The sequence below is a fragment of the Herpailurus yagouaroundi genome, unplaced genomic scaffold (assembly GCF_014898765.1).
Source record: "Herpailurus yagouaroundi ecotype Mexico unplaced genomic scaffold, PumYag 201, whole genome shotgun sequence".
Taxonomy (NCBI): Eukaryota; Metazoa; Chordata; class Mammalia; order Carnivora; family Felidae; genus Herpailurus; species Herpailurus yagouaroundi.
The window spans coordinates 6,121,240-6,141,704 of record NW_024412432.1 but is presented as its reverse complement, the minus strand read 5'-3'; the positions used below and the strand labels follow the sequence as shown (position 1 = coordinate 6,141,704).

Genomic DNA, 20,465 nt, shown 5'->3' with positions numbered 1-20,465 from the left:
TTTCTTTTCTTTTCTTTTCTTTTCTTTTCTTTTCTTTTCTTTTCTTTCCTTCCCTTTCCTTTCCTTTCTTTTCCTTTTCTTTTCATGGAAGAGAATGAGGGATAGAAAAGAGGACTATCTTTGGTGGATGTGTGTGTCCTCCTCACTGACTGGGCTACCAGTTGCTGGTGACATGGACCCGCCTCCCTTGCAGACATCTTTGTCTTGCTGTCATACTCACTTTGACTCTATTCCATTCTAGCCCTTCTATTCTTTTGAGCCATAAAAGGCCCTCTGCTTTATGCTTTTTTCTCATTTAACCCTTATGAGGGGAATCAGGACATGCTGCCCCCCAATCTACCACTTTGGGATGAGAATTATCTTGAGCTGAAGGCAACTGAGAAAAAACAAACACAGAAAGAGCTCTTCATTTTTTCTCTCTGTGTCTAGAGCAGGGACGAACTTTCCCTTGTGTAGGTGTCCCATAACAGGCAGAGGAGAACAACACTTGTCACTGGAAACAGAGATGGTGCTAAGATTGCATAAACCTCACTGCCAAACCTTATCTCCCATTAGCTGCCCCCATGTCTTTCCTCATCACTTTCCCATAATTTCTTGGCCCTAAGAGCTTAACCTCTCTTTTTTTGGTCTAATCACTGCTCCACAATTTTTTTGTCCTTTGTTAAAATGGTACATAAGACCCTGAGTCTTAATGTTTCTTTGAATTTTTCATTTATTTTCTGTGAGGCTGCATGAATACAAAATGAAGAATATTAATAAAATTTGTATAGCTTTCTCTGGTTAATCTGCCATTTCTCAGTTTAATTTGCAGATCTCAGGTGCTGAATCTAAGAGAGTAGAGGAAAAGACTTTTCCTCCCTTACACTTATGATCTATGAGATGAAGTTCAGTGTGACCACTGTGTAGACAACTGAACTGAAGCTCAAGGAAGTTACAGTCACATGTGGGTAAAAGATTTAGGACTTGTGCCAAAGCTCTTTTACCTTCCTTGTTCCCTCCTTTGTTAGTGCCTAAAAGTTTGTTTTGCCTTTTTGGTGATTCTGAATCCCAACAGATTGCTGACACCTGTTTGTGTGGGCTCCCAAGTCAGCTTAGGAAAGGAAGCACAGCTAGGGACATCCCTGAAAAACTCTCATCCCAGAGCCAGTCAGAACAGGCTGGTGTTTCCCTGTGACAGGACTCTTTTTAGGCCTCTGCAGCACCCAGTTCCAAGTTAAGCAGCATTAATCACTCAGTGAGTTTTGGTTGATGACATGAGACTGTTTTGCATAACCCGGCTGCACTGGGGCGGGCACCCAGGCTCCCATCTGACAGGTGCTTTGGGAGGTGGTGTAAGAGAAAGAAAGCCTGAAGTGCTCCCTACATCCAGGATCTGGAGTCTCTCCATTCTTTCCTTCTTACCAGCTCTTTGGAAAATATTGGCAGGGCTTGTGAACCTGAAACAAAAGCCTGAGAAGACAATCTTGTTTCTAAGTGACAGGGCAAGTTAGGGATCAAAACAAGTTGTACTAAAAGAGACTTTTCAGGTTTGTCAGCCCAAAAGGAAAAAATCATAGGTTTAAAGAGTGTCATGAAAAACTCTTATTGTGTTCCAAGAACCCCACTGGTTTTGTCTGGGAATTTGCCAAGGTTGCGAGAAATGAGCACTGTGTCCATTTACTTGGTCTCAAACACAAGATAAAACTTCCGCTCACCTGGAAGCCAGTGTTGCTGTAGCCCTCCGCTCTGGCGGCCGTCCTACTCTTCAGCTCCACGAAGTCTTCGCTGCTCATGGCATTGGTTGGGCTCTGAATTCTTTTCAGGTGTCTGGTCTAGAGTTTCCTCCGTACCTGAAGGAACATCAGCCTCGGCTGATGTCAGAATGCCACCTGCTGTTGTAGGAACCTGGGCACGGCTTACATTTGAAAACTTAAGAATCTGTGGGGCGGAGCAGGAGTGATAGGTGGGTGGGGTGTGGCCTCCAGTTCAGGTCCACCCACCTCATTAATCTTCCCGTTTAGGATTGCTGGCCCATTTTTACTTTGGAAAACTCAGTACACAGAGCAGAAAAAGACACTTTCTCAACAGTCACGAGTCAAATAATCTACTTCCTGTGGGTGGTATTGGGGACTAGGAATGGTGTGGGGTGGCAAGGAACATAAGGGCTGGCTGCTACCAATTGACCACTATTCTCTGCTAGGTCCGTGTTCAGTACTTTGTATACGGTTGTTTTGATTTATCTTCAGGACAAGCAAAAACTGAGATGTGATAAAGTAAAGTCAACAATTTGCTCAGGGTCACTTGGCTAATAAAGGGACAGTGAGAAGTCAAATCAAAGTCTTTTTACTACATCCCTGTCTACAGATCGGTTTGCTTTTAAAAAACCAATTCCTAGAAATGCAAATATGCAGCAGATAAATGGAACGTGACCAACTGCTCACTTAATAAAAGGATTCTTCACTTTAGGAAATTATTAGCTATAAGATTCTTTCAAATAGCAGTTTCCCCTAGTACATTTAAAATGAATATAGTTGTGTGGCCTCTGAGGAAATGTGAAAAATGCTAATGATAAGTGAAAAGCTAGAATTAATAAATGGAATACTGCATACAGTAGATAAAAGAATAGAAGAAAATACCAAATGTAATTATGATTATTTCTGGGTTGTGGTTTTTATGCCTGGTTTTTATTTGCTCTTTCTTTGCTGAGTTTTCTATAAAGACCATGATTTATTATTATTATCATGATAGAGACTATATAATAATTAAAAGCTCACTGGAACCACATTGCCTGGGTTCAAATCCTGGCTCTACAACTTACCACAGCTCAAGAGCTAACTAAACCCAGCCAGCTGTTTATTTTTAGTTTTTATTTAAAAAAATTTTTTTTAATATTTATTTTTTGAGAGAGAGAGAGAGAGACAGAGACAGAGACGGAGCACAAGCGGGGGAGGGCAGAGGCAGAGGCAGACACAGAATCCGTAGCAGGCTTCAGGCTCTGAGCTGTCAGCACAGAGTCCCGGCACAGCAGGGCCAGAACTCATGAACCAGGAGATCATGACCTGAGCCGAAGTCGGACACTTAACCGACTGAACCACCAGGTGCCCTGCCAGTGACATATTTTTAAACATAAAGCCCAAGAGCTAAGAATGGCTTTTAGATTTTTAAGTGGTTGGGAAAATTCGAAAGAACGAATATTTCATGACACATGCAAACTATACAACACATGCAAATTGCAGGCCCCAGAAATAAAATTTTGTTGGAACACGAACATGCCCATCCCCTTGTGTATCATTTATGGCTGCTGTTGCCCCACAAGAGTAGATCTGGGTGATTGTTACAGAGACTGCATGGCTGGAAGTCCAAGATATTCATTACCTGGCTCTTTACAGAAAATCTGTGTGGATCCCTGACTTACTAACCACGTTGAATTTGGGCAAGGTACTGTGTTCTCTGTGCCTCAATACCTCATCTATAAAATGGACATAATAGTTCTGTTTCACACTGTATATTACTGAGATGACAAAATGGGATAATAGACTTAAAAACACATGGAATGGTGCCTGGCACATAATAAAATTGTGATAAGGTAATGCTTATCTTAAAACGTTAAAAAGAAAAGGCACAATGATCTCTGAACAGTAGTGGGCATGTGCTTTAGGGACAGGCTTTCTCCCTGAGGCCAGGTACACCTGTCATTGAGCAGGTGATATATCGCACCCTACATAGGAAGGCATAGCACCCCCACCAGACTGGTGGTCAGGTCAGTCTCTCCCCAAAATCCCCACCATATTGGCAGCATGGAAAAGGTGATCTCTGACTTCTCACTGTGTGCTTGTGGAACCCTGGTCGAAGTCCTCACCATTTATCAACACCATCGGAGCTTTCTTTATGCTTTCCTTCTTTAATGATTCTCACTGATGAATGGAGACTTAGGAATTTTTACCAGTTCTCCCCCATAATTGTGGTATGCCATAATAAGTTGTTGCCATGTAACCCAATGCAAAAAGTCCCATTGGAAGTGATCAAGAGGGGTGCAGATAAACAGAAAGTAGATAATATGGGAAGCTTTCTTTAAAAATTCTTTTTTAATGTTTATTTATTTTTGAGAGAAAGAGAGAGAGAGCAGGGGAAGGGCAGAGATAGAGGGAGACAGAGAATCTGAAGCAGGCTCCAGGCTCCGAGCTGTCAGCACAGAGCCTGATGTGGGTCTCGGACCCACGGACTGCAAGATCATGACCTGAGCTGAGGTTGGATGCTTATCTGACTGAGCCATCCAGGTGCCCCGATATGGGAAACTTTCATTGTAAAGTTGTTGGAAAAAACCAGTTGCTGCCGTTAGATATCAAGAACTGTCATGAACTCAAAGACTCAATCTGGTTCAGGTTTACAGAAGATTTTTACTCTCTGGAGGGGGGAAAAAACCCGTTTATTGTCACTTACGGTTATAAGTGCAGAAGCTTGGCTCAAATACCTGAAATTCCTGCCGATACGCTTTTATGAACCTTTTAAAATGCACAATCCAGTGTTTTCTCTGTCCCTAGGCTGTTAAGCCCGTTAGTTTGAAGAGTGCAAGAGTATTTGAGAACACGTCACTGTGCAAGCAAGAGCACTGTATAGTGTTGATTAAAAGACACAGTGACCTGCCCCTTCCATACTCCATCTACACCAGTGAAAAGGAAACACGGAGACCTACTTAGAATAAATTACACATACAACTGTGATGCTAAAACATAAAAATGATGGTCAGTTACAGGGAAGTTTGGACTTAAAATGCTATCTATCTGAAACCTATAGTTAAGATCTTTAAGAACTAATGAAAATTCAGACTTTCTTTGCAGCCTAAGAATTAACTTGAGTTATGGGGCTATCGCTTAAAATGATTGGTACCTTGGTAGAAGTGATGGCTCATTTTTCCCAATTTGGACATGGAAATCATGATCAGAAAATGAGGTGAAGGACCCTTTCAACTTTACAAGACTACATTTTAAATCATTCCCCAGTCATGCAGAATCATTATTTGTAAGGAATAAGTTGTGCCAAAGGCCAAAGGAATGATCCCTTAACTCTTCTGAGTCTCAGCTGTTTTCGTAGTGTCCCTCAAACTCAATTTTAAACTTTGAAATCATTGTGTAGTGACCAAATTACTGGGATTTTTAATCAAATAATTTCTATATTCCATTCCCCAAGAGTTAGCTTCCGAACCCACAAAACCCATGGGTTGTGTGGACAATCTCATTCAAGAAAAGCAAATGAAAATAACCTCAAGCTCCTCCAAATTTATTAAAAATGTGAAAGTAAAATGGGGTGCCTGGGTGGCTCAGTTGGTTAAGTGTCTGACTTCAGCTCAGGTCATGATCTCGCAGTCTGAGTTCGAGCCTTACGTTGGGCTCTATGCTGACAGCTCAGAGCCTGGAGCCTGCTTTAGATTCTGATTCTCCCACTCTCTTTGCCCCTCCTCTGCTCATGCTCTGTCTTTCTCTCTCAAAAATAAATAAATATTTTTTAAAAATTAAAAAAAAATGAAAGTAAAAAGAAAATGAAATACATGACAATGTATCTTGCCTTGTGCATGAAATTCTATACTAAGGTCACTCTTTTGGTGACAGTGCTTCCAAAAGGAGTAAAATTAATTGTTAAAAATCGTGTGTAACATTTGTCCCATGTTAAGAATGATGTATAATATGTTATAGCATGAGTTTTATCTGCTCCCTGCTGTTCTCCCCCAAGGAACATTTCATGTATTACAGATTAACATTTGTTTATACATTTTATAGTTTAATAAACCAAAAATGTAATCCTGGGATGCTTACAAAGCTTAACCTAATTAACCAACTGTAACTATTCAGATCATTCATGAGAAAAAAACCCAAAACAATAATGTATATTTGAGATAAGAAATACTTCGGGACGTTTTTCCAACAAAAAAAAATCCCTTTTGCTTTTCAACACTCCTACTGTTCGGGGTACTAGAAGAGGCCAGCCATAGCATTTATAGTAGTCAGAGATCGGTCAGAAGATATGCAACCTGAGTAATACCTGTGACTTAAGATTGTTTGGCTGTCTATATCACTTTATTTTTTAATTTATATTTGTATTTGTATTTTATTTTTTAATGTTTATTTATTCTTGAGACAAAGAGAGACAGGAAGAGAGACATAGAGAGCATGAATGGGGGAGAGGCACACAGAGAGGGGGACAGAGGATCTGAAGTGGGCTACTGACAGTAGCGAGCCCATGTGGGGCTTGAACTCACGAAGCATGAGATCATGACCTGAGCCAAAGTAGGAGGTTCAACTGATTGAGTCACCCAACCAGGCACCCTATTTTTATTTTTTTAACTAATCTCTATGCCCAATGAGGGGCTCAAACTCATGACCCCAAGATCAAGAGTCACATGGTCTCCTGACTGAGCCAGCCAGGTGCCCATGTCTGTACCACTTTAGTTAAAATCCTGGGAAGGATGACCTTGGCCCAAATGCAGACCAATAAAGAAAGGGAGAGAACTAGTGTCTGTGGAGCACTGCCATGTGCCTTTTAAGTACTTATGTTGTTTCCATTTTGTCTTCAGAACAACTCTGCAAATGAGGTATTAACATCCCCATTTCACAGATGAAACACCTGAGGCTCAGGGACACAAATTGATTTTTCCAAGAACATTAATAAGTGGCAAAGTCTAATTCGAGCCCATGCCTCTATTAGAGTTCTAAGTTCTGTAAAGAAATAAAACTCAGGGGAAGCACAACCGAGTTAATACCCAAAAGTGCTCATTCTATCAGTGGGGAAAGCAAACCACAACTATGCTAAATGCAAAAAAGTGAATAAAATGGAGAAATGATACGGTTGTCATGATAGCAGAGTTTCATCCGTCTGTGTACTTTGAAATCCTCAAAAAATGTGCCAATGCTTAGTTGAGGAGATTTGTTAGAAGGCCCAAGTATTGGTCTGCCATATTGATTCCACTGGAAATGAATGTTTGGGCTACAAGCTATGGGAGGGCTTTAGCCATCTTAGTCCCTGCTCTCTCTTCAGTGCTCTGGGACAGAATAGGCTCAAGGCTAAATAGCTTGTCCATTGCTCAAAGGAAGAAAACTGAAATCTTTACATTCCGTGTAGCCCAGAGATACTTGTGAGTTGCACAATGAGTTGTTAGTGAGATGAGTTCACACTGGCCAGCTCTCCCCAAGAACCAGGGCTGGGAGGGGGGTGAGGTAAACAAAGAGCCTAGGGTACAAAGTTTAACAAGCCACTCCTCTCAGTGCCTTGCAAGTGTAGGATCAGCACCTGAGAGTAGTGACAGCCTTCTTAAATTTGGCATCCTAGGCACCTTGCTCAGCTCACCCTGCTTCTGGTCCCACCAAGAACAATCTGTGAGTTTATTTTGGACTAGTATAACATAGGAGTTAAGGGTACAGACTCTGGGTGTGCCTGGGTGGCTCAGTCGGTTAAGCATCTGACTTTGGCTGAGGTTATGATCTCATGGCTCGTGAGTTTGAGCTCTGCGTCAGGCTCTGTGCTGATAGCTCAGAGCCTGGAGCCTGCTTTGGATTCTGTGTGTGTGTGTCTCTCTCTTCCCCTCCCCACTTGTGCTCTGTGTCTCTCTGTCTCTCAAAATAATAATAATACAACATTAAAAAAAATAGAGTGCAGACTCTGGACTCAGTTCAGCTTCCAATCAAGGCTTTGACTCTTACTAATACTAACTAGCTAGAAGTTCAGGCAAGTTACTTACCAGTAATCTCTCTAAACGTCTGTGGTTACCTGAAAAATGAGGTTTATAGTTCTATCTATCTTACAACAGGCCTGCTGTGGAAAGTGGTTCACACTGGAGAGTAAGAGTGTACATTCTCAAGATTCCAAGGAAAACTTGCCAGTCACTTCCCAGAAAGCAACTCAGAGTGGACCTCTAGAGCCTGCTAAGTGTCTAGTAGGGTAAGTGGTTAAATAAGGTTAACTAAGAGAGTGACGAAGAAGCAGTGATTTTTGCCTGGGTTATGGTAATGGCAATGTAGCCCTTGTGGGTGACCAATGGCTCTCCAGGAAGCCCATTCTTGAGTCTAGGATTCTTGAGTCTTGAGATTTCCAGAGATAAACATCTTCCCCTTTATTCTGTTTGTTCAGAGAAAGACAGCTGTGTGAGTGGTCTGCAGAAAAGCTTCATACTGGGCTGGGTCTGTGTGTAAAATTTCCCCAGTTCTCACCCATAAGAGTGGTTGGCGGTAGTGCCAGCTGCATTCTTTTGATGTGATCAGGTGAGTTGGTCTTGTGTGATTTAAAGGTCCATGGACCCAGCCCAAGGTTTGAACACTTAGGTATCACTCTCTAAGGGCCACAGTGCTGGTCATTCTCTTGTGGGAAACACTCACTGTCCCTTTTCACAGATGAGAAAACAAGACATAGTTCATGAGGGAATGGTGGGTGGTTTGGGATGGTTAGTTAAACAAGGCTGTTATGGGGGGGGGGGGAACATTGCAATTTCTGGAAAAGAAAACACTCAAAAGTGTTTTCTTTATCATTTTGTAACCATGATGGCAAGAATCATGAACAGGTGTTAAACCTAGTTGGAAAATTTTGATGAGAAGAGCATTTATAATGTTGAAATTTAATAATTGTGGCACCTGAAAGATGCCATCTTAACCAAATGGTCATCAAGAATGGGACAAAGCAAAAAAAAAAAAAAAAAAAAAAAAAAAAAGAAGAATGGGACAAAGCTACATCACGTGCCTCCTGATAGGCTGCACAGAAGACCGATCACTTCTGTGATACTTCTGCCCCAAATGTATAACTTGAATGTAATAATAAGGATGTTATAATCAATCACAAGATATTTTACAAAATAACTGGCCTGTATTTTTAAAAATTGTTAAGGTCTTGGGAGGCAATGAAGGCAGAGAGGCCATTTCACATTATAGGATACCAAAGATACAGGGTGAATAAATGCAACATATCATCCTAGAGTGGGTCCTAGACCAGTGTTAGAAAGGACAATACAGGGACAAATTGACCATGTTTGAATTTTGGTCACAGCATGTGTCAGTGTTAAATTTCTTCATCTTCATAACTATATTGTGTCATGTAAGGGAATGTCTTTAGGTAGACATTGGGTCTTTAGGAATAGAAGGGCATGATGTCTGTAATTTATTCCTGAATGGGCTTAGGAAAAAAACCAATGACAGGTAAATGTATATGAGTATATGAGAAAATTTAAAAAAGCAAATTAGACAATGTGTTAATGCTGAATCTGATTAAGTTATGGGAGTTTTTGTTATTCTTGCAACTTTTCTGTAAGTTTGAGATGAGTAGTAAAAAGTTATAAAAATAGATGTTTTATGAATTATTCATACATACAAATGTATAAATTTAGCCTCAGTTATGTATGTAGACAGTGAAATGGTTAATTATATATATATGTGTATATATATATATATATATATATATATTTCCTCTTTTACTAGTTTTATTTTGCATATGGAAAACAAAAACCAATAACAGTGCTTTTCTTCCCATTCATATGGATTTTAGGAAATGACTGCCTTTTCCCCTGGAGAAATAGCCCACAGACAAAAAAGTAGCACCACACTGTGAGATCTGTGAGTGCCGGAGTCAGTAGCTTGACGATGACCCCCAGGGGCAGGGAAGAAAGCAAGTGTGTCACAGGAGATGGGACAAGCACATCAGGACCATAAGCTGGGGAAACCTGTCATTTCTGTCTTCAACACCACTGACCCGGAATACACAGTAGGTACCCTTTTTCTCTTGGCATCCACCGTCGCCACCTCAAAGGGATCGTTTTCGGTCTATGGTCTGAAGAATGCTTTTCAAATGACACAAGAGTGTCTTTGAGGAGTCGTGCAAAGAGAAATGCCCAAATGTGAATAAGAATTATGCCAAAGTTCAAGTTCAGGAAAGAGCCTCTAAGGAAAAGGAAACTCAGCATGTCAATGTCTTGCTACTTCAACCAACTGCCTCTGTTGGACTCAAGAGGGAATCTCAAAAAATTTGAGGGGTCAAATCAGCATATATATGATGTCCCTATAAACCCTGTAGGATTACTTTCTTGGATGGTGAACATGTTATGTCCTGAAGCAACAGAGACTGATACCGAGGCTGCCAAATTTGAAAACTAAGATTGCAATTATGCTTCCTTCAGAATGAATTGTTCTTGTGACTGTTTTTTTCTCCTGGTCTAGCAACTGCTTTCTTCCCTGTTGCTGCAGGTATTTGCTACCTTATGCTTGGAGTGAGAAGGTAACTTTAGGTGCAGAGATTGGGCAGCCCTGAGAATGCAGGGGGCTGGAAGAACAGGAGTCAGTGCTCACTGTGCTCTTATAGCGACTTGGCCCTTCCTTCAGCCTTGAGGACCTATCCCTGAGGTTAGTCTGAAGTTTGACTGCAAGCCTGGTGACTGCTCACTATCCCACTGGGGCAGGGCAACAGAGTGAGGTCTTTAGTATTACACAGGTATGAAATGTACATGAGTGAGAAAGAAAATTACAGTTGCTCTTGAGGCTGGGCTGGTCCCCCCATCCTAGCTTTAGCAGGATGTGTCTGTGCCCATGGACTCCCATTGAGTGGGTGGGCACTGGTGCAGCACCGAGGTAGGGTGTGTGCGGTAGGAACTCTGCACGTCAGGGCTCAGTGACTGCAAACGGTCTGTAAATGAAGAGCCAGCTCTCTCCCCTTGGCTGGAGGGAGCCTGGGGTGGCTGTGGAAGGCAGGATCCCAGATTCATACTACAGGACCTGGCCCATGAGGCCAAAGTTGGGTGAGATCATACTTCTCTGCTTGATATAATGTAAGGCCTCCTTCAGGCAAGTTACTTGGTCTTCAGGAGATAACCCATGCAGAGTTGGGTGAACAGGAGATCCTGGCATTGCAATGGACAAGAACCTTGCCTCCCTTTCCCCAAACACTGTCCAATGAAGTCTGTGCTTCTTAAAAGTGAGAACTAATGTCAGCCACATAGCTGTCTTCCTCAGGGATCCATTTGTAGTGTAGGTGGACCATGCTGGCCTCAGGGCTCTGTTGTGAGACATTCAGTAAGACTGTGATGTGGGGGATGGTGTGGACCTTGCACTTGGAGGCATGGTAGTCAGGTTAGTGTGGACCTTGTACTTGGATGCATGCTAAGCAGGTTGGTGAGGACCTTGCCCTTGGATGCATTGGTAGGTACTTTTGAGGTTGAGGAAAAGGCAAGAGTGCAAGTAGGCTGCCCTTCAGCTGATGTTGACCACACTGGCTGAGGAGGTCTCTCTTGTTGCAGTCTTCTCTTGTGAAATGGGTTGGACATCCACATAACACTGAGGATATTCTGAGTAAAAGGTCTCACATCCCACTCTGAGGAAGTCCTCAGGGCTGCAGCCAGCGGATGGAGTTCAGTGCTGCCTGGCATATTCAGCTACAGGATGGGGTGCCTGGCTGGCTCAGTCAGCAGAGCACACCACACTTGATCTCAAGGTCATGAGTTTGGGCCCCACGTTGTGGGTAGAGATTATTAAAAAATAATAAGGAAACACCAAGGAGACTTGACATGTTCAGCTACTGACTAGCTGCTCACCACACCTAGAAGCCCTGATCTATATATTTTAAGACTTTGAATCTATACATTATCCTGCATATTTCTTCCTATGTAGTTAAATGCAGATTTCATGCAAATTATATCATTCTAGTTCAGAGTTGGGATAGACATATTAATGACAACATCAAAAATTCAGCTATTAATGGAGGTTAAGATTTTTGGTATGGGGTTTCCTCTTACATAACGTATCCCTGAAATGGTAATATTTGTCATTACTTGGTCAAGTGGTATGGCTCATAATTCTAGAAATGCCAACAGTGACATTAAATTTCAAATTGGTGGCATTGAATTTAAAGAACTTAAGGGGGTAGCCCAAATGCAAGTTGTTCTAACATTTTCTCTCAGTGTAAAAGTAAATGTTTAAATCACATCTTGAGCTCAATTACATTTTCAGCCATACCTATCACTACCCAATTATTTCATGTATTGGCGAAGCTTGAGATAGTATTGGAGCTCTTAAACCAGGTAGTAGAACATCTGAAGTTGTATTATTATTTGGGGACACTGTGAAATATTGATATTTTATTCTATTTGACCTGCTGTGCTAGAAACAACGTATGAGCAGAAAAGGACTATATTCTACATATGCATTGAAACCATCACAATCACAAATTGCCAGAACTATGTAAACTCAGGTGAGAAAACCTCAGTTTCTGAGTTTTTCTGTTAACTTTAGTCTGTTACTTATGTGCTTTGTTAACATTCATTAGCAGGATCCAGAACTTATCAGAAATTCCAGGTAACTTCTACTCATTCATTCAGTGCAGATTTTAATGACTAAACTGAAACAAAAGTAATCCTATTCCCTGCTTCCTCTTCTGAGGATTGCACACACTGAGATATTGTTCACCACTGTTTTCCGCTGGTGGAGGAACAGGGCAGAAACGCCTGGGCCTTGACTCGTCCTTGTTCTATTCTCATCCTTGCTTACAAATCTTCCAGGCCCTCTGGACTCTGTTCTGGTCTTGGAGCATTTTCACCTGAACTTGGACTGGTTCTTTCACATTGCTGGGTCCTCAGCTCCCCAGTGGGCTGTCTTAGACCTCTGAGTCCTCTAGGTAGCCCACCTCTAGTTGAGGACTCAGACCGTCTTTTGCACTATAGAATCCCCTGTCCGGGCACCCAGCCTGGGGGCAGCAGAGAGGAGCTATATAGCAGCTCTGAAGGCCTGGATCTTGACTCCTTATGTTATCCCCCTGAAAGGAACCTGACAGGTGCACCTAAAACTTGTGCTGGAAACAAGGAAGCTTTTAAGCCTGGCTGATGGTGTGGCTAAAGGAGTGATCTGCAAAGGGTTCCAAAAAAGTCAAGTCAAGGTGATTTTAACACCAAAAAGAGCAATGTTTATAGTGGAAAGACATCAAATACATGAAAATTCATGAGTCCATAATGATTTTTTAAAAAGAAAACTCTAGAAAACACCTCTCATATTTTTTTTTCAACGTTTATTTATTTTTGGGACAGAGAGAGACAGAGCATGAACGGGGGAGGGGCAGAGAGAGAGGGAGACACAGAATCGGAAACAGGCTCCAGGCTCTGAGCCATCAGCCCAGAGCCTGACGCGGGGCTCGAACTCACAGACCGCGAGATCGTGACCTGGCTGAAGTCGGACGCTTAACCGACTGTGCCACCCAGGCACCCCAACACCTCTCATATTTGCTGTGACTTAAGCGGGATTAATTCCTTACTGTGAAAGTAGTTAAGGGGAAAAGGAAGGCTTTACATTGTCTGGTAGGAATTGCATTTCAAGGTAAGTAACCAAATGCCCAGTTGAGCTATACTTTACATAACAATGCAGGCATCATATATAAGAGGAATGGTAAGATTCAAAAGGTGTGATTTGGAGACTCCTTGAGTAAGGATGATCAGTTGGCATTAAATTATTTGGTGGATAGTTGGTGAAGAGCTGGACATTGTATGGAGCCAAAGTCTCGACGTGCAGGTGACATAGTGGCACAGGGGACCATGAAGTAGCAGAATAGAGCTCAGGCCAGTTTTTTTTTAAATCAATGTTTATTTATTTTTGAGAGGCAGAGAGAGACAGAGCATGAGCAGGAGAGGGTCAGAGAGAGAGGGAGACACAGAATCTGAAGCAAGCTCCAGGCTCTGAGCTGTCAGCACAGAGCCTGACACAGGGCTTGAACTCATGAACCATGAGATCATGACCTGAGTCAAAGGCAGACACCTAACCGACTGAGCCACCCAGGTGCCCCGAGCTCAGGCCAGTTTTGATGCAAATGGGTCCATCATTTTTTTAAGTGGGTCTGCCAGCTATTATGAGCCTTTGATGTGGGATAGTATGAAGTGTGTATTATCACTTCTCTTTTTGCATATGTATTTTTTTTTGCATTTTTTTTTGCATTTGTATTTGCATACGGTTTCTTTTTTTCTCAAGAGCTCTGAAATGAGACTGCCTGGTTTTTCTCCTGATGCTCTCACTTCTGGGTTGGGATCTTGAGCAGTTTATGCAACATCTCAGAGCCTCAGTTTCCTAGACTTGATAGGGTTTTGTGAAGATCTAATAAGAATATTTGTGAAGGAGTGCCTGGGTGGATCAGTCAGTTAAGCATCCAACTCTTGATTTCGGCTCAGGTCATGATCTCATGGTTTTTGAGTTCGACCCCTGCATAGGGCTCTGTGCTGACAGGGCGGAGCCTGCTTGAGATTCTCTCCCTCTCTCTCTCTGCCCATCCCCTGCTGGCACATGTGCTCTATCTCTCTCCCTCTCTCTCAAATTAAATAAATACACTTAAAAAAAAGGATATTTGTGGAATTGTTGGACTAGGGCTGGACCCTACAACACTCAATATATTAGCTTTATTATTATTGTAAATAATTATTTCCTGAATAAATGAATACTGTAGCCATATGTACCTATGTACCTCCCCTCTCCCTTCACCCAACCCAGTCCAGCCCATGAGATTCTAGACTTCTAGCAGGGGATACTTTGAGAACCTATGAATGTGTCAGAACCCAGGCTCCATATTCTTTCATCACTAACCCACCTGCAGAACCTGAGTGAGTCACTCAGTTTCCTCATCATGAGCCTAGAAAAGAGGTGGAAAGAGTGGACGATGTGGCATGTGAGTGGCATGTGAGGGAGAAAGATGACGCAAACCTGGTAGGAAGGTATTATTCAGCATGACCCAGGGGACAACGTATATAAGATAAAATTTGATGTTTCCCCCACTCAGGGGACAGCACACTGACCTTACTTTTCTTAAAATTTACAAAATAAAACAGAGGGCTGCCTTGATTCTATCCCTTCCAGGATTGAGTGAACAAATATTTGTTTGCTAAATTCTTTAAATTTGGGGCGCTTGGGTGGCTCAGTTGGTTGGTCGTCCGACTTCAGCTCGGGTCATGATCTCACAGTTCGTGGGTTTGAGCCCCGCATCGGGCTCTGTGCTCTCAGCTTGGAGCCTGCTTCGGATTCTGTGTCTCCCTCTCTCTCTGCCCCTCCTCGACTCGCGCTGTGTCTCTCTCTTTCAATAATAAAATAAACATTAGAAAAATCCTTTAAATTTTTAATGATAATTCTTATTCCAGAATAAAAATTCCCTTGCCCTTATCCCCTTATACAACAGTACAAGGACTACATTGATTGCCTGCTTCCCCTACTACACTGTAACCTCCACGAAGGCAGAGATCTTTATTTTGCTGGCTCATACATCCCCACACCTACAGCGGTACCTGGCGTACAGATAACCCTTGGCGTATATTATCTTAGTTATTCACAAATCCTTACTAAGTTATTAGCATGGGTATTGATTGCTCTTATAACATATGGGGCTTATGTCTGCAGCCTGTCAAATGGGTATATTCACTTGTCTCCACCCAAGACTGTTTTGAGTCAGGGAAACAACAGAGCTGTTTAAGAGTGTGGGTGAGGCCTGATGTAAGTATGTGTAATACGTGTCACACTGCAAAGCAGGTTGGGTTTTGCCCAGACAACCCAACTTGGGCCGTCTGCCTTGAAGACTTGGGCTTTTCCTGCTGTTGCCTGTCTTCCTTTGGCATCTCCAACTCCCTAACGGATATTTACTCAGAACTTATCATGAGTTACTCACCATTCTAGACCCCTGGCAGTCATCAGCGAGCAAAACGAAGAAAGATCTGTGACCTGAACTGTGGGACATGGACTTTGAGACAAAGGGCTGAAAGGTCGTGCAGAAAATTTTGCCTGAGCTCTTGAATGGAGTCACAGTTGCCTGAGATGGGGGAGTCTGTGGCGGGCAGCCTTCAGGGCAGAGACGGGAGTCCAGCTCTTTAAACATCTATAGAAGGACTCCTTGCTTTTCCCCTGTCCCACCAGAATGTTCTACCACACAATCTGCCTCAGCATTAAAAGCTGTTCTCCAGATGGAGCCTTATCTATCAGTCCTTGTACTTCAGTTCGATCTCAATCTTTGCTTCAAGAATGGCTCTCATTTTTGGTTGGTTCAAATGCAATCCCAAGTGCAGGAGTTTTGAGTGGGAGGGGTTGCAGTGTAGTGGTCTTTAAGCAATAGACAGGCAGCAGTCAGGTGAAAATAAAGGGGACCATTTCATCTGTAAGTGCCCGTGGCACCACTGCCAATCAGATTGGAAGAATATGAATTAAATTTGTGGCAATAAGTGCAGAGCACGAGAAGGAAGGATGGGTCCGTGGCCAAGGGGTCCTTGACAACAGAATTGTTTGTGTGTTCAATTCTTCCTTTCTTCCTTCCTTTCTATTTTTTTTTTTTTTGTTTCTTTATTTATGAGAGATAGAGACAGCATGAGTGGGGGAGGGGCAGAGAGAGAGGGATCCACACAATCCGAAGGAGGCTCCAGGCTCTGAGCTGTCAGCACAGAGCCCAGTTCAGGGCTTGAACTCACAAACTGTGAGATCATGACCTGAGCCAAAGTCGGACGCTTAACCGACTGAGCCACCCAGGCACCCCACTGTTTGGATTCTTTAGAAAAGGAATGTTATAGTACCAACTGGCTTAAATGTTAGTAGCCAGTTCTGGCTGGTGGGAACATGGGTGTTATTATTTTACTTTTGCACTTTCTGTGTGGTAAGCATATAGATTAGAACAGGAGGTAGTGGTTAAGAACAGATTACCTGGGTTCAGTTCCAGTTCTGTTACTTATTAGCTGTGTGACCTTGGCCAGTGACTCAGCCAGTCTCTCTTTTTTCATGTTATAAAGATTGGGCTGAGGTTATACGGAAAGTGCCCAGATGAATGCTTGGCATATAACTAAGGGCTATTGAAGTGTTAGCTGTTATTGTTCCTAGAATTAAGAATGTAGTTATAAGTAGGGGCCCCTCCGTGGCTCAGTCGGTTCAGCGTCTGACTTGGGCTCAGGTCTCGGTCTCAGGGTTTGTGAGTTGGAGCCCTGCATGGGGCTGGCTCTGCGCTGTCAGATCGGAGTCTGCTTCAGATCTTCTGTCTCCCTCCCTCTCTGCCCCTCACCTGCTTGCGCATGCACACTCTCATTCTCTCTTCCTCTCTTTCTCAAAAATAAACATTAACAATTTTTTAAAAAGAATATAGTTATAAGTCATTATAAATTAATCAACAAAAGATTCATAGGCTTTTATAATTGCAAAGAAATCTTGCAGTCTTGATCAAAGGAGTTCTGCTGTGTTCCCAAGACTCCCTCAACGTGGGCCCATGTGTGGAGTGTACTGTGAGACCATGAGCAAGAAGGAGTACAGGGGAGACCTGCTGTGTGGATGCGCACAGTGTTCACATGATTCCCTCAGTGACATCCCAGAAAAAAAAGAGCCCTTCCTTGCAGTTCTAGGAAGAATTAATAATTTATATGCGGGAAGCTTGAATTCCAGGAAGCAAGACACAGGCTTTTTCACACCTTTCTATACAGTAAGTTTCCTTCCTTCCTTCCTTCCTTCCTTCCTTCCTTCCTTCCTTCCTCTTTCTTTTTTCTCTTTTTCTTTTCTCTTTCTTTCTTTCTTTCTTTCTTTCTTTCTTTCTTTCTTTCTTTCTTTCTTTCTTTCTTTCTTTCTTTCATTGTTTCCTTGCTGCCCTTATCCATCTTTCAGTAATCACCCTTGCCATCTATGTATGCAAGGATGATTAGTGGATTAGCCTCACTACAGATGTAGATTATTTAAATGAGTGTGTATCTTAAAATTTTTTTTTAATGTTTTTATTTATTTTTGAGAGAGAGAGAGAGACAGAGTGTGAGCAGGGGAGGGGCAGAGAGAGAGAGGGAGAGAGAGAAGCCCAAGCCAACTCCAGGATCTGAGCTGAGCCCAATGTGGGGCTTGAGCTCATGAACCCTGAGATCATGACCTGAGTCAAAGTCAGATGCTTAACCTACTGAGCCACCCAGGTGCCTCTAAATGAGTGTGTATCTTGAAGCTGTTTTTTCCTCCTTCAATTAGTTTGTAAACCAAATGCGTTTCTACTATCTTTGCTGAGAGGAAATTACATCTTATTTGTATATTGTCTCTGAAGTTCAATGACACCTCCAAGCATGTTTATTCATTTCTGATTTCACATTTAGAATAGGAAAGCAAAGAGCTCAGCTTTTAGTCTTTAGAGGGAAAATACTCATGAATGCACATAGACTGAGTCATAATTCCCTCTGTGACTCATATCTCTTTGTACCTTTTGTTTTTCTTCTCCACTCACTGCTCTCTGTTTCCTCACTATTTCTTCAAAGTATTCTCACTTTAAACCTGACTTTCATTTCCTAAGAGGCTTGAACTGTTGAAATTAACATTGGTTACCGGTCATGTGTTGCTGGTGGAAGCAGTTAGTGTGCAGGGTGCTCTGTGCCGTTCTGGAATAATGACCTCAGATCTAATCAGACACCAGCTGAGAGAAGAGTCTACACTCACTAAACCCACTTCATCTGCAGGTCACTTCTTAGTTCTTTGTGCCTCATCACATTACAGAATCTTTACCAATGTCACCAACGACTTCTCCTTGCAAATCCGTGAAGCCTTGGCCCTCCCTGGCCTGATACTGGCTCTCTGCCCTCTCTGGCCCAGTTGCCCTGCACTTTGGCCACCCTTCCCTCGGTCCTCCTCCCTCACCACTCCCTCTTAGTTGCGTTTGTGACTCCCCTTCCCCTACCCGCCCTTGGGGTGTCCCTAGGGCTGGGATCCTTTTACTCTGCCATCGGTGTGTGACTCAGTTTCTTAGATGAGATCAATGCATGGTATCTCCTGAAATCATCCAAACATTTGCATGCATGCTGTGATAAAAATGAAAATAAAAATGCATCTGGTCTTTGTTCCCATTCTTGGCACAGAGTTCTTGAAACCTGTGTAAATCTCTAAGTGATAAGGGCACTAGGACCATCTTTTGTTCTATGGAGGTGACTCTGGGTGGGCTCCTGGATGGCTCCTGGATGGGGCCAGTCACCAGAAAGACCTGCCATGATGAGAAGCTTGGGATTTTCATCTCCAACTCCCATTCTCCAGAGAGGGACTGGGGCTGGAAATGGAGTAATTCATCAGTCCTGCATATGATCATGCCTCCATAAAAACACCAATATTATGGGGTTCAGAAGGCTTCTGGGCTGGTGTACACATAGACATACACGGAGAGTGGTGTGCAGGGGGAGGGCGTGGAAGCATTGCACCCCTTCCCACATACCTTGCCGTATGCCTCTCTTCTTTCTGGATGTTCACCTGTATCTATTATCATATCATTTCCCAATTAACTGGCAAATAGTAAGTAAACTGTTTTCCCGAGTTCTGTGAACCTTCTGGCAAATTAATTGAACCTGGCGAGGGGGTCGTGGAAACCTCTGGTTTAGAGTCTATTGGTCAGAAGCACAGACGACAAACTGGACCTGTGACTGGCATCTGAGGTGTGTCTGTGGGGGGCAGTCTTGTGGGACTGAGCCCTTCACCTGTGGGATCTGACACTATCTCCAGGTAGATGGTGTCAGAATTGAGTTAAATTGTAGGACACCCAGCTGGTGTCACAGGATTGCTTGGTGTGGGGGAAAAGCCCCCAGATCCGGTGTCAGCAGTGTTGTGAGCTGATAGTTTTGTGAGTCAAGGGGAAGCACAGGCAGAGAACAGGTGTCTCTTCTGTGTGTGTCTGACTGATGTGTTTTCCTGGGGAAAGGGTCTCGAACTCTCATCATTCTTAGGAATCGATAAGAAGTGGGGTGGGGAAGGAGGAAATGAGGGAAGGACACAGGTGGAGCCCAAATTTGCAGGTGGCAGGCGCTCCACACCCATATTAGGAAACTGCCCCTTGGACATCTCCACCTGATGATCCCACAGGCACCTCCAACAATGTGACTAAAACGGAAATCAACCCCCCAAACAGGTTCGGGTTCCTATTTTTTTCCACCTGTGCCTGGCATTGCCATTCACCCTGCTTCCCAAGTCAGAGCCTGGAGGGAGAGTTTAGCTTGTTAATTTGCTCTCACATCTCATACCCAACCACTCACCAGTTTTCCCTCTCTGTCCCCTGTTTTCTTTCCACCCTTCAGCACCTGCCCAGTTCAGATACTCACTTAAACCATAGCCAGAGTTTCTTTGCCAACATCTTGCCTCTCATTTGTCTAGTTATCTTCACGTGGCTGCCCAAGAAGTATTTCATACATGACATTCATTCCTGTCATTCTCATGTCCAATATTCTTCAGGGTCTTGCCATTGCTCACAGAAAAAGACACTTGAGCCAGCTAAGGAAGGCCTTGGCCCTTGCCTACCACTTTCCATTATCTTCCATTCTCCAGCATGATTTGGTCAGCAATGCTGAACTCCTTGTGGCCTCCAGAACATGCTAAGCTTTCCTGCTCTGCTTTGCACATGGAATTTCTGTCGGGAACATCACCTCCATCTTCTTACCTCCTCCTTCATTTTCTATATCCAATCCAGGCAAAGTTCCCCCACCCCCACCTTTGAAGCCTCCCCTTCAAGGGATGTATCTTCTGTTATACATCCTGGCT

General features: G+C 43.1%; 1 protein-coding gene, 1 long non-coding RNA gene and 1 pseudogene across 2 annotated transcripts in view; 1 reads left to right on the top strand and 2 right to left on the bottom strand.

Moving 5' to 3' along the window:
- SLC28A3 (solute carrier family 28 member 3) overlaps positions 1 to 1,908 on the bottom strand; it is a 61,380-nt gene extending 59,472 nt beyond the window's left edge. Inside the window, exon 1 of the mRNA XM_040450290.1 lies at positions 1,695 to 1,908. Coding sequence (XP_040306224.1) covers positions 1,695 to 1,772 — 78 coding nt within the window. The 5' untranslated portion in view covers positions 1,773 to 1,908. The remainder of the gene's footprint in view (positions 1 to 1,694) is intronic.
- Positions 1,909 to 7,782: 5,874 nt separating this feature from the next.
- Positions 7,783 to 9,967, top strand: LOC121014141 (uncharacterized). Its single transcript, XR_005783060.1, has 2 exons — positions 7,783 to 7,908; positions 9,499 to 9,967. It is a non-coding gene; the product is annotated as an uncharacterized LOC121014141 (long non-coding RNA).
- A 515-nt stretch (positions 9,968 to 10,482) lies between these two features.
- Positions 10,483 to 15,647, bottom strand: LOC121014153 (dual specificity protein phosphatase 5-like; annotated as a pseudogene).
- Between the last annotated feature and the right edge of the window lie 4,818 nt (positions 15,648 to 20,465).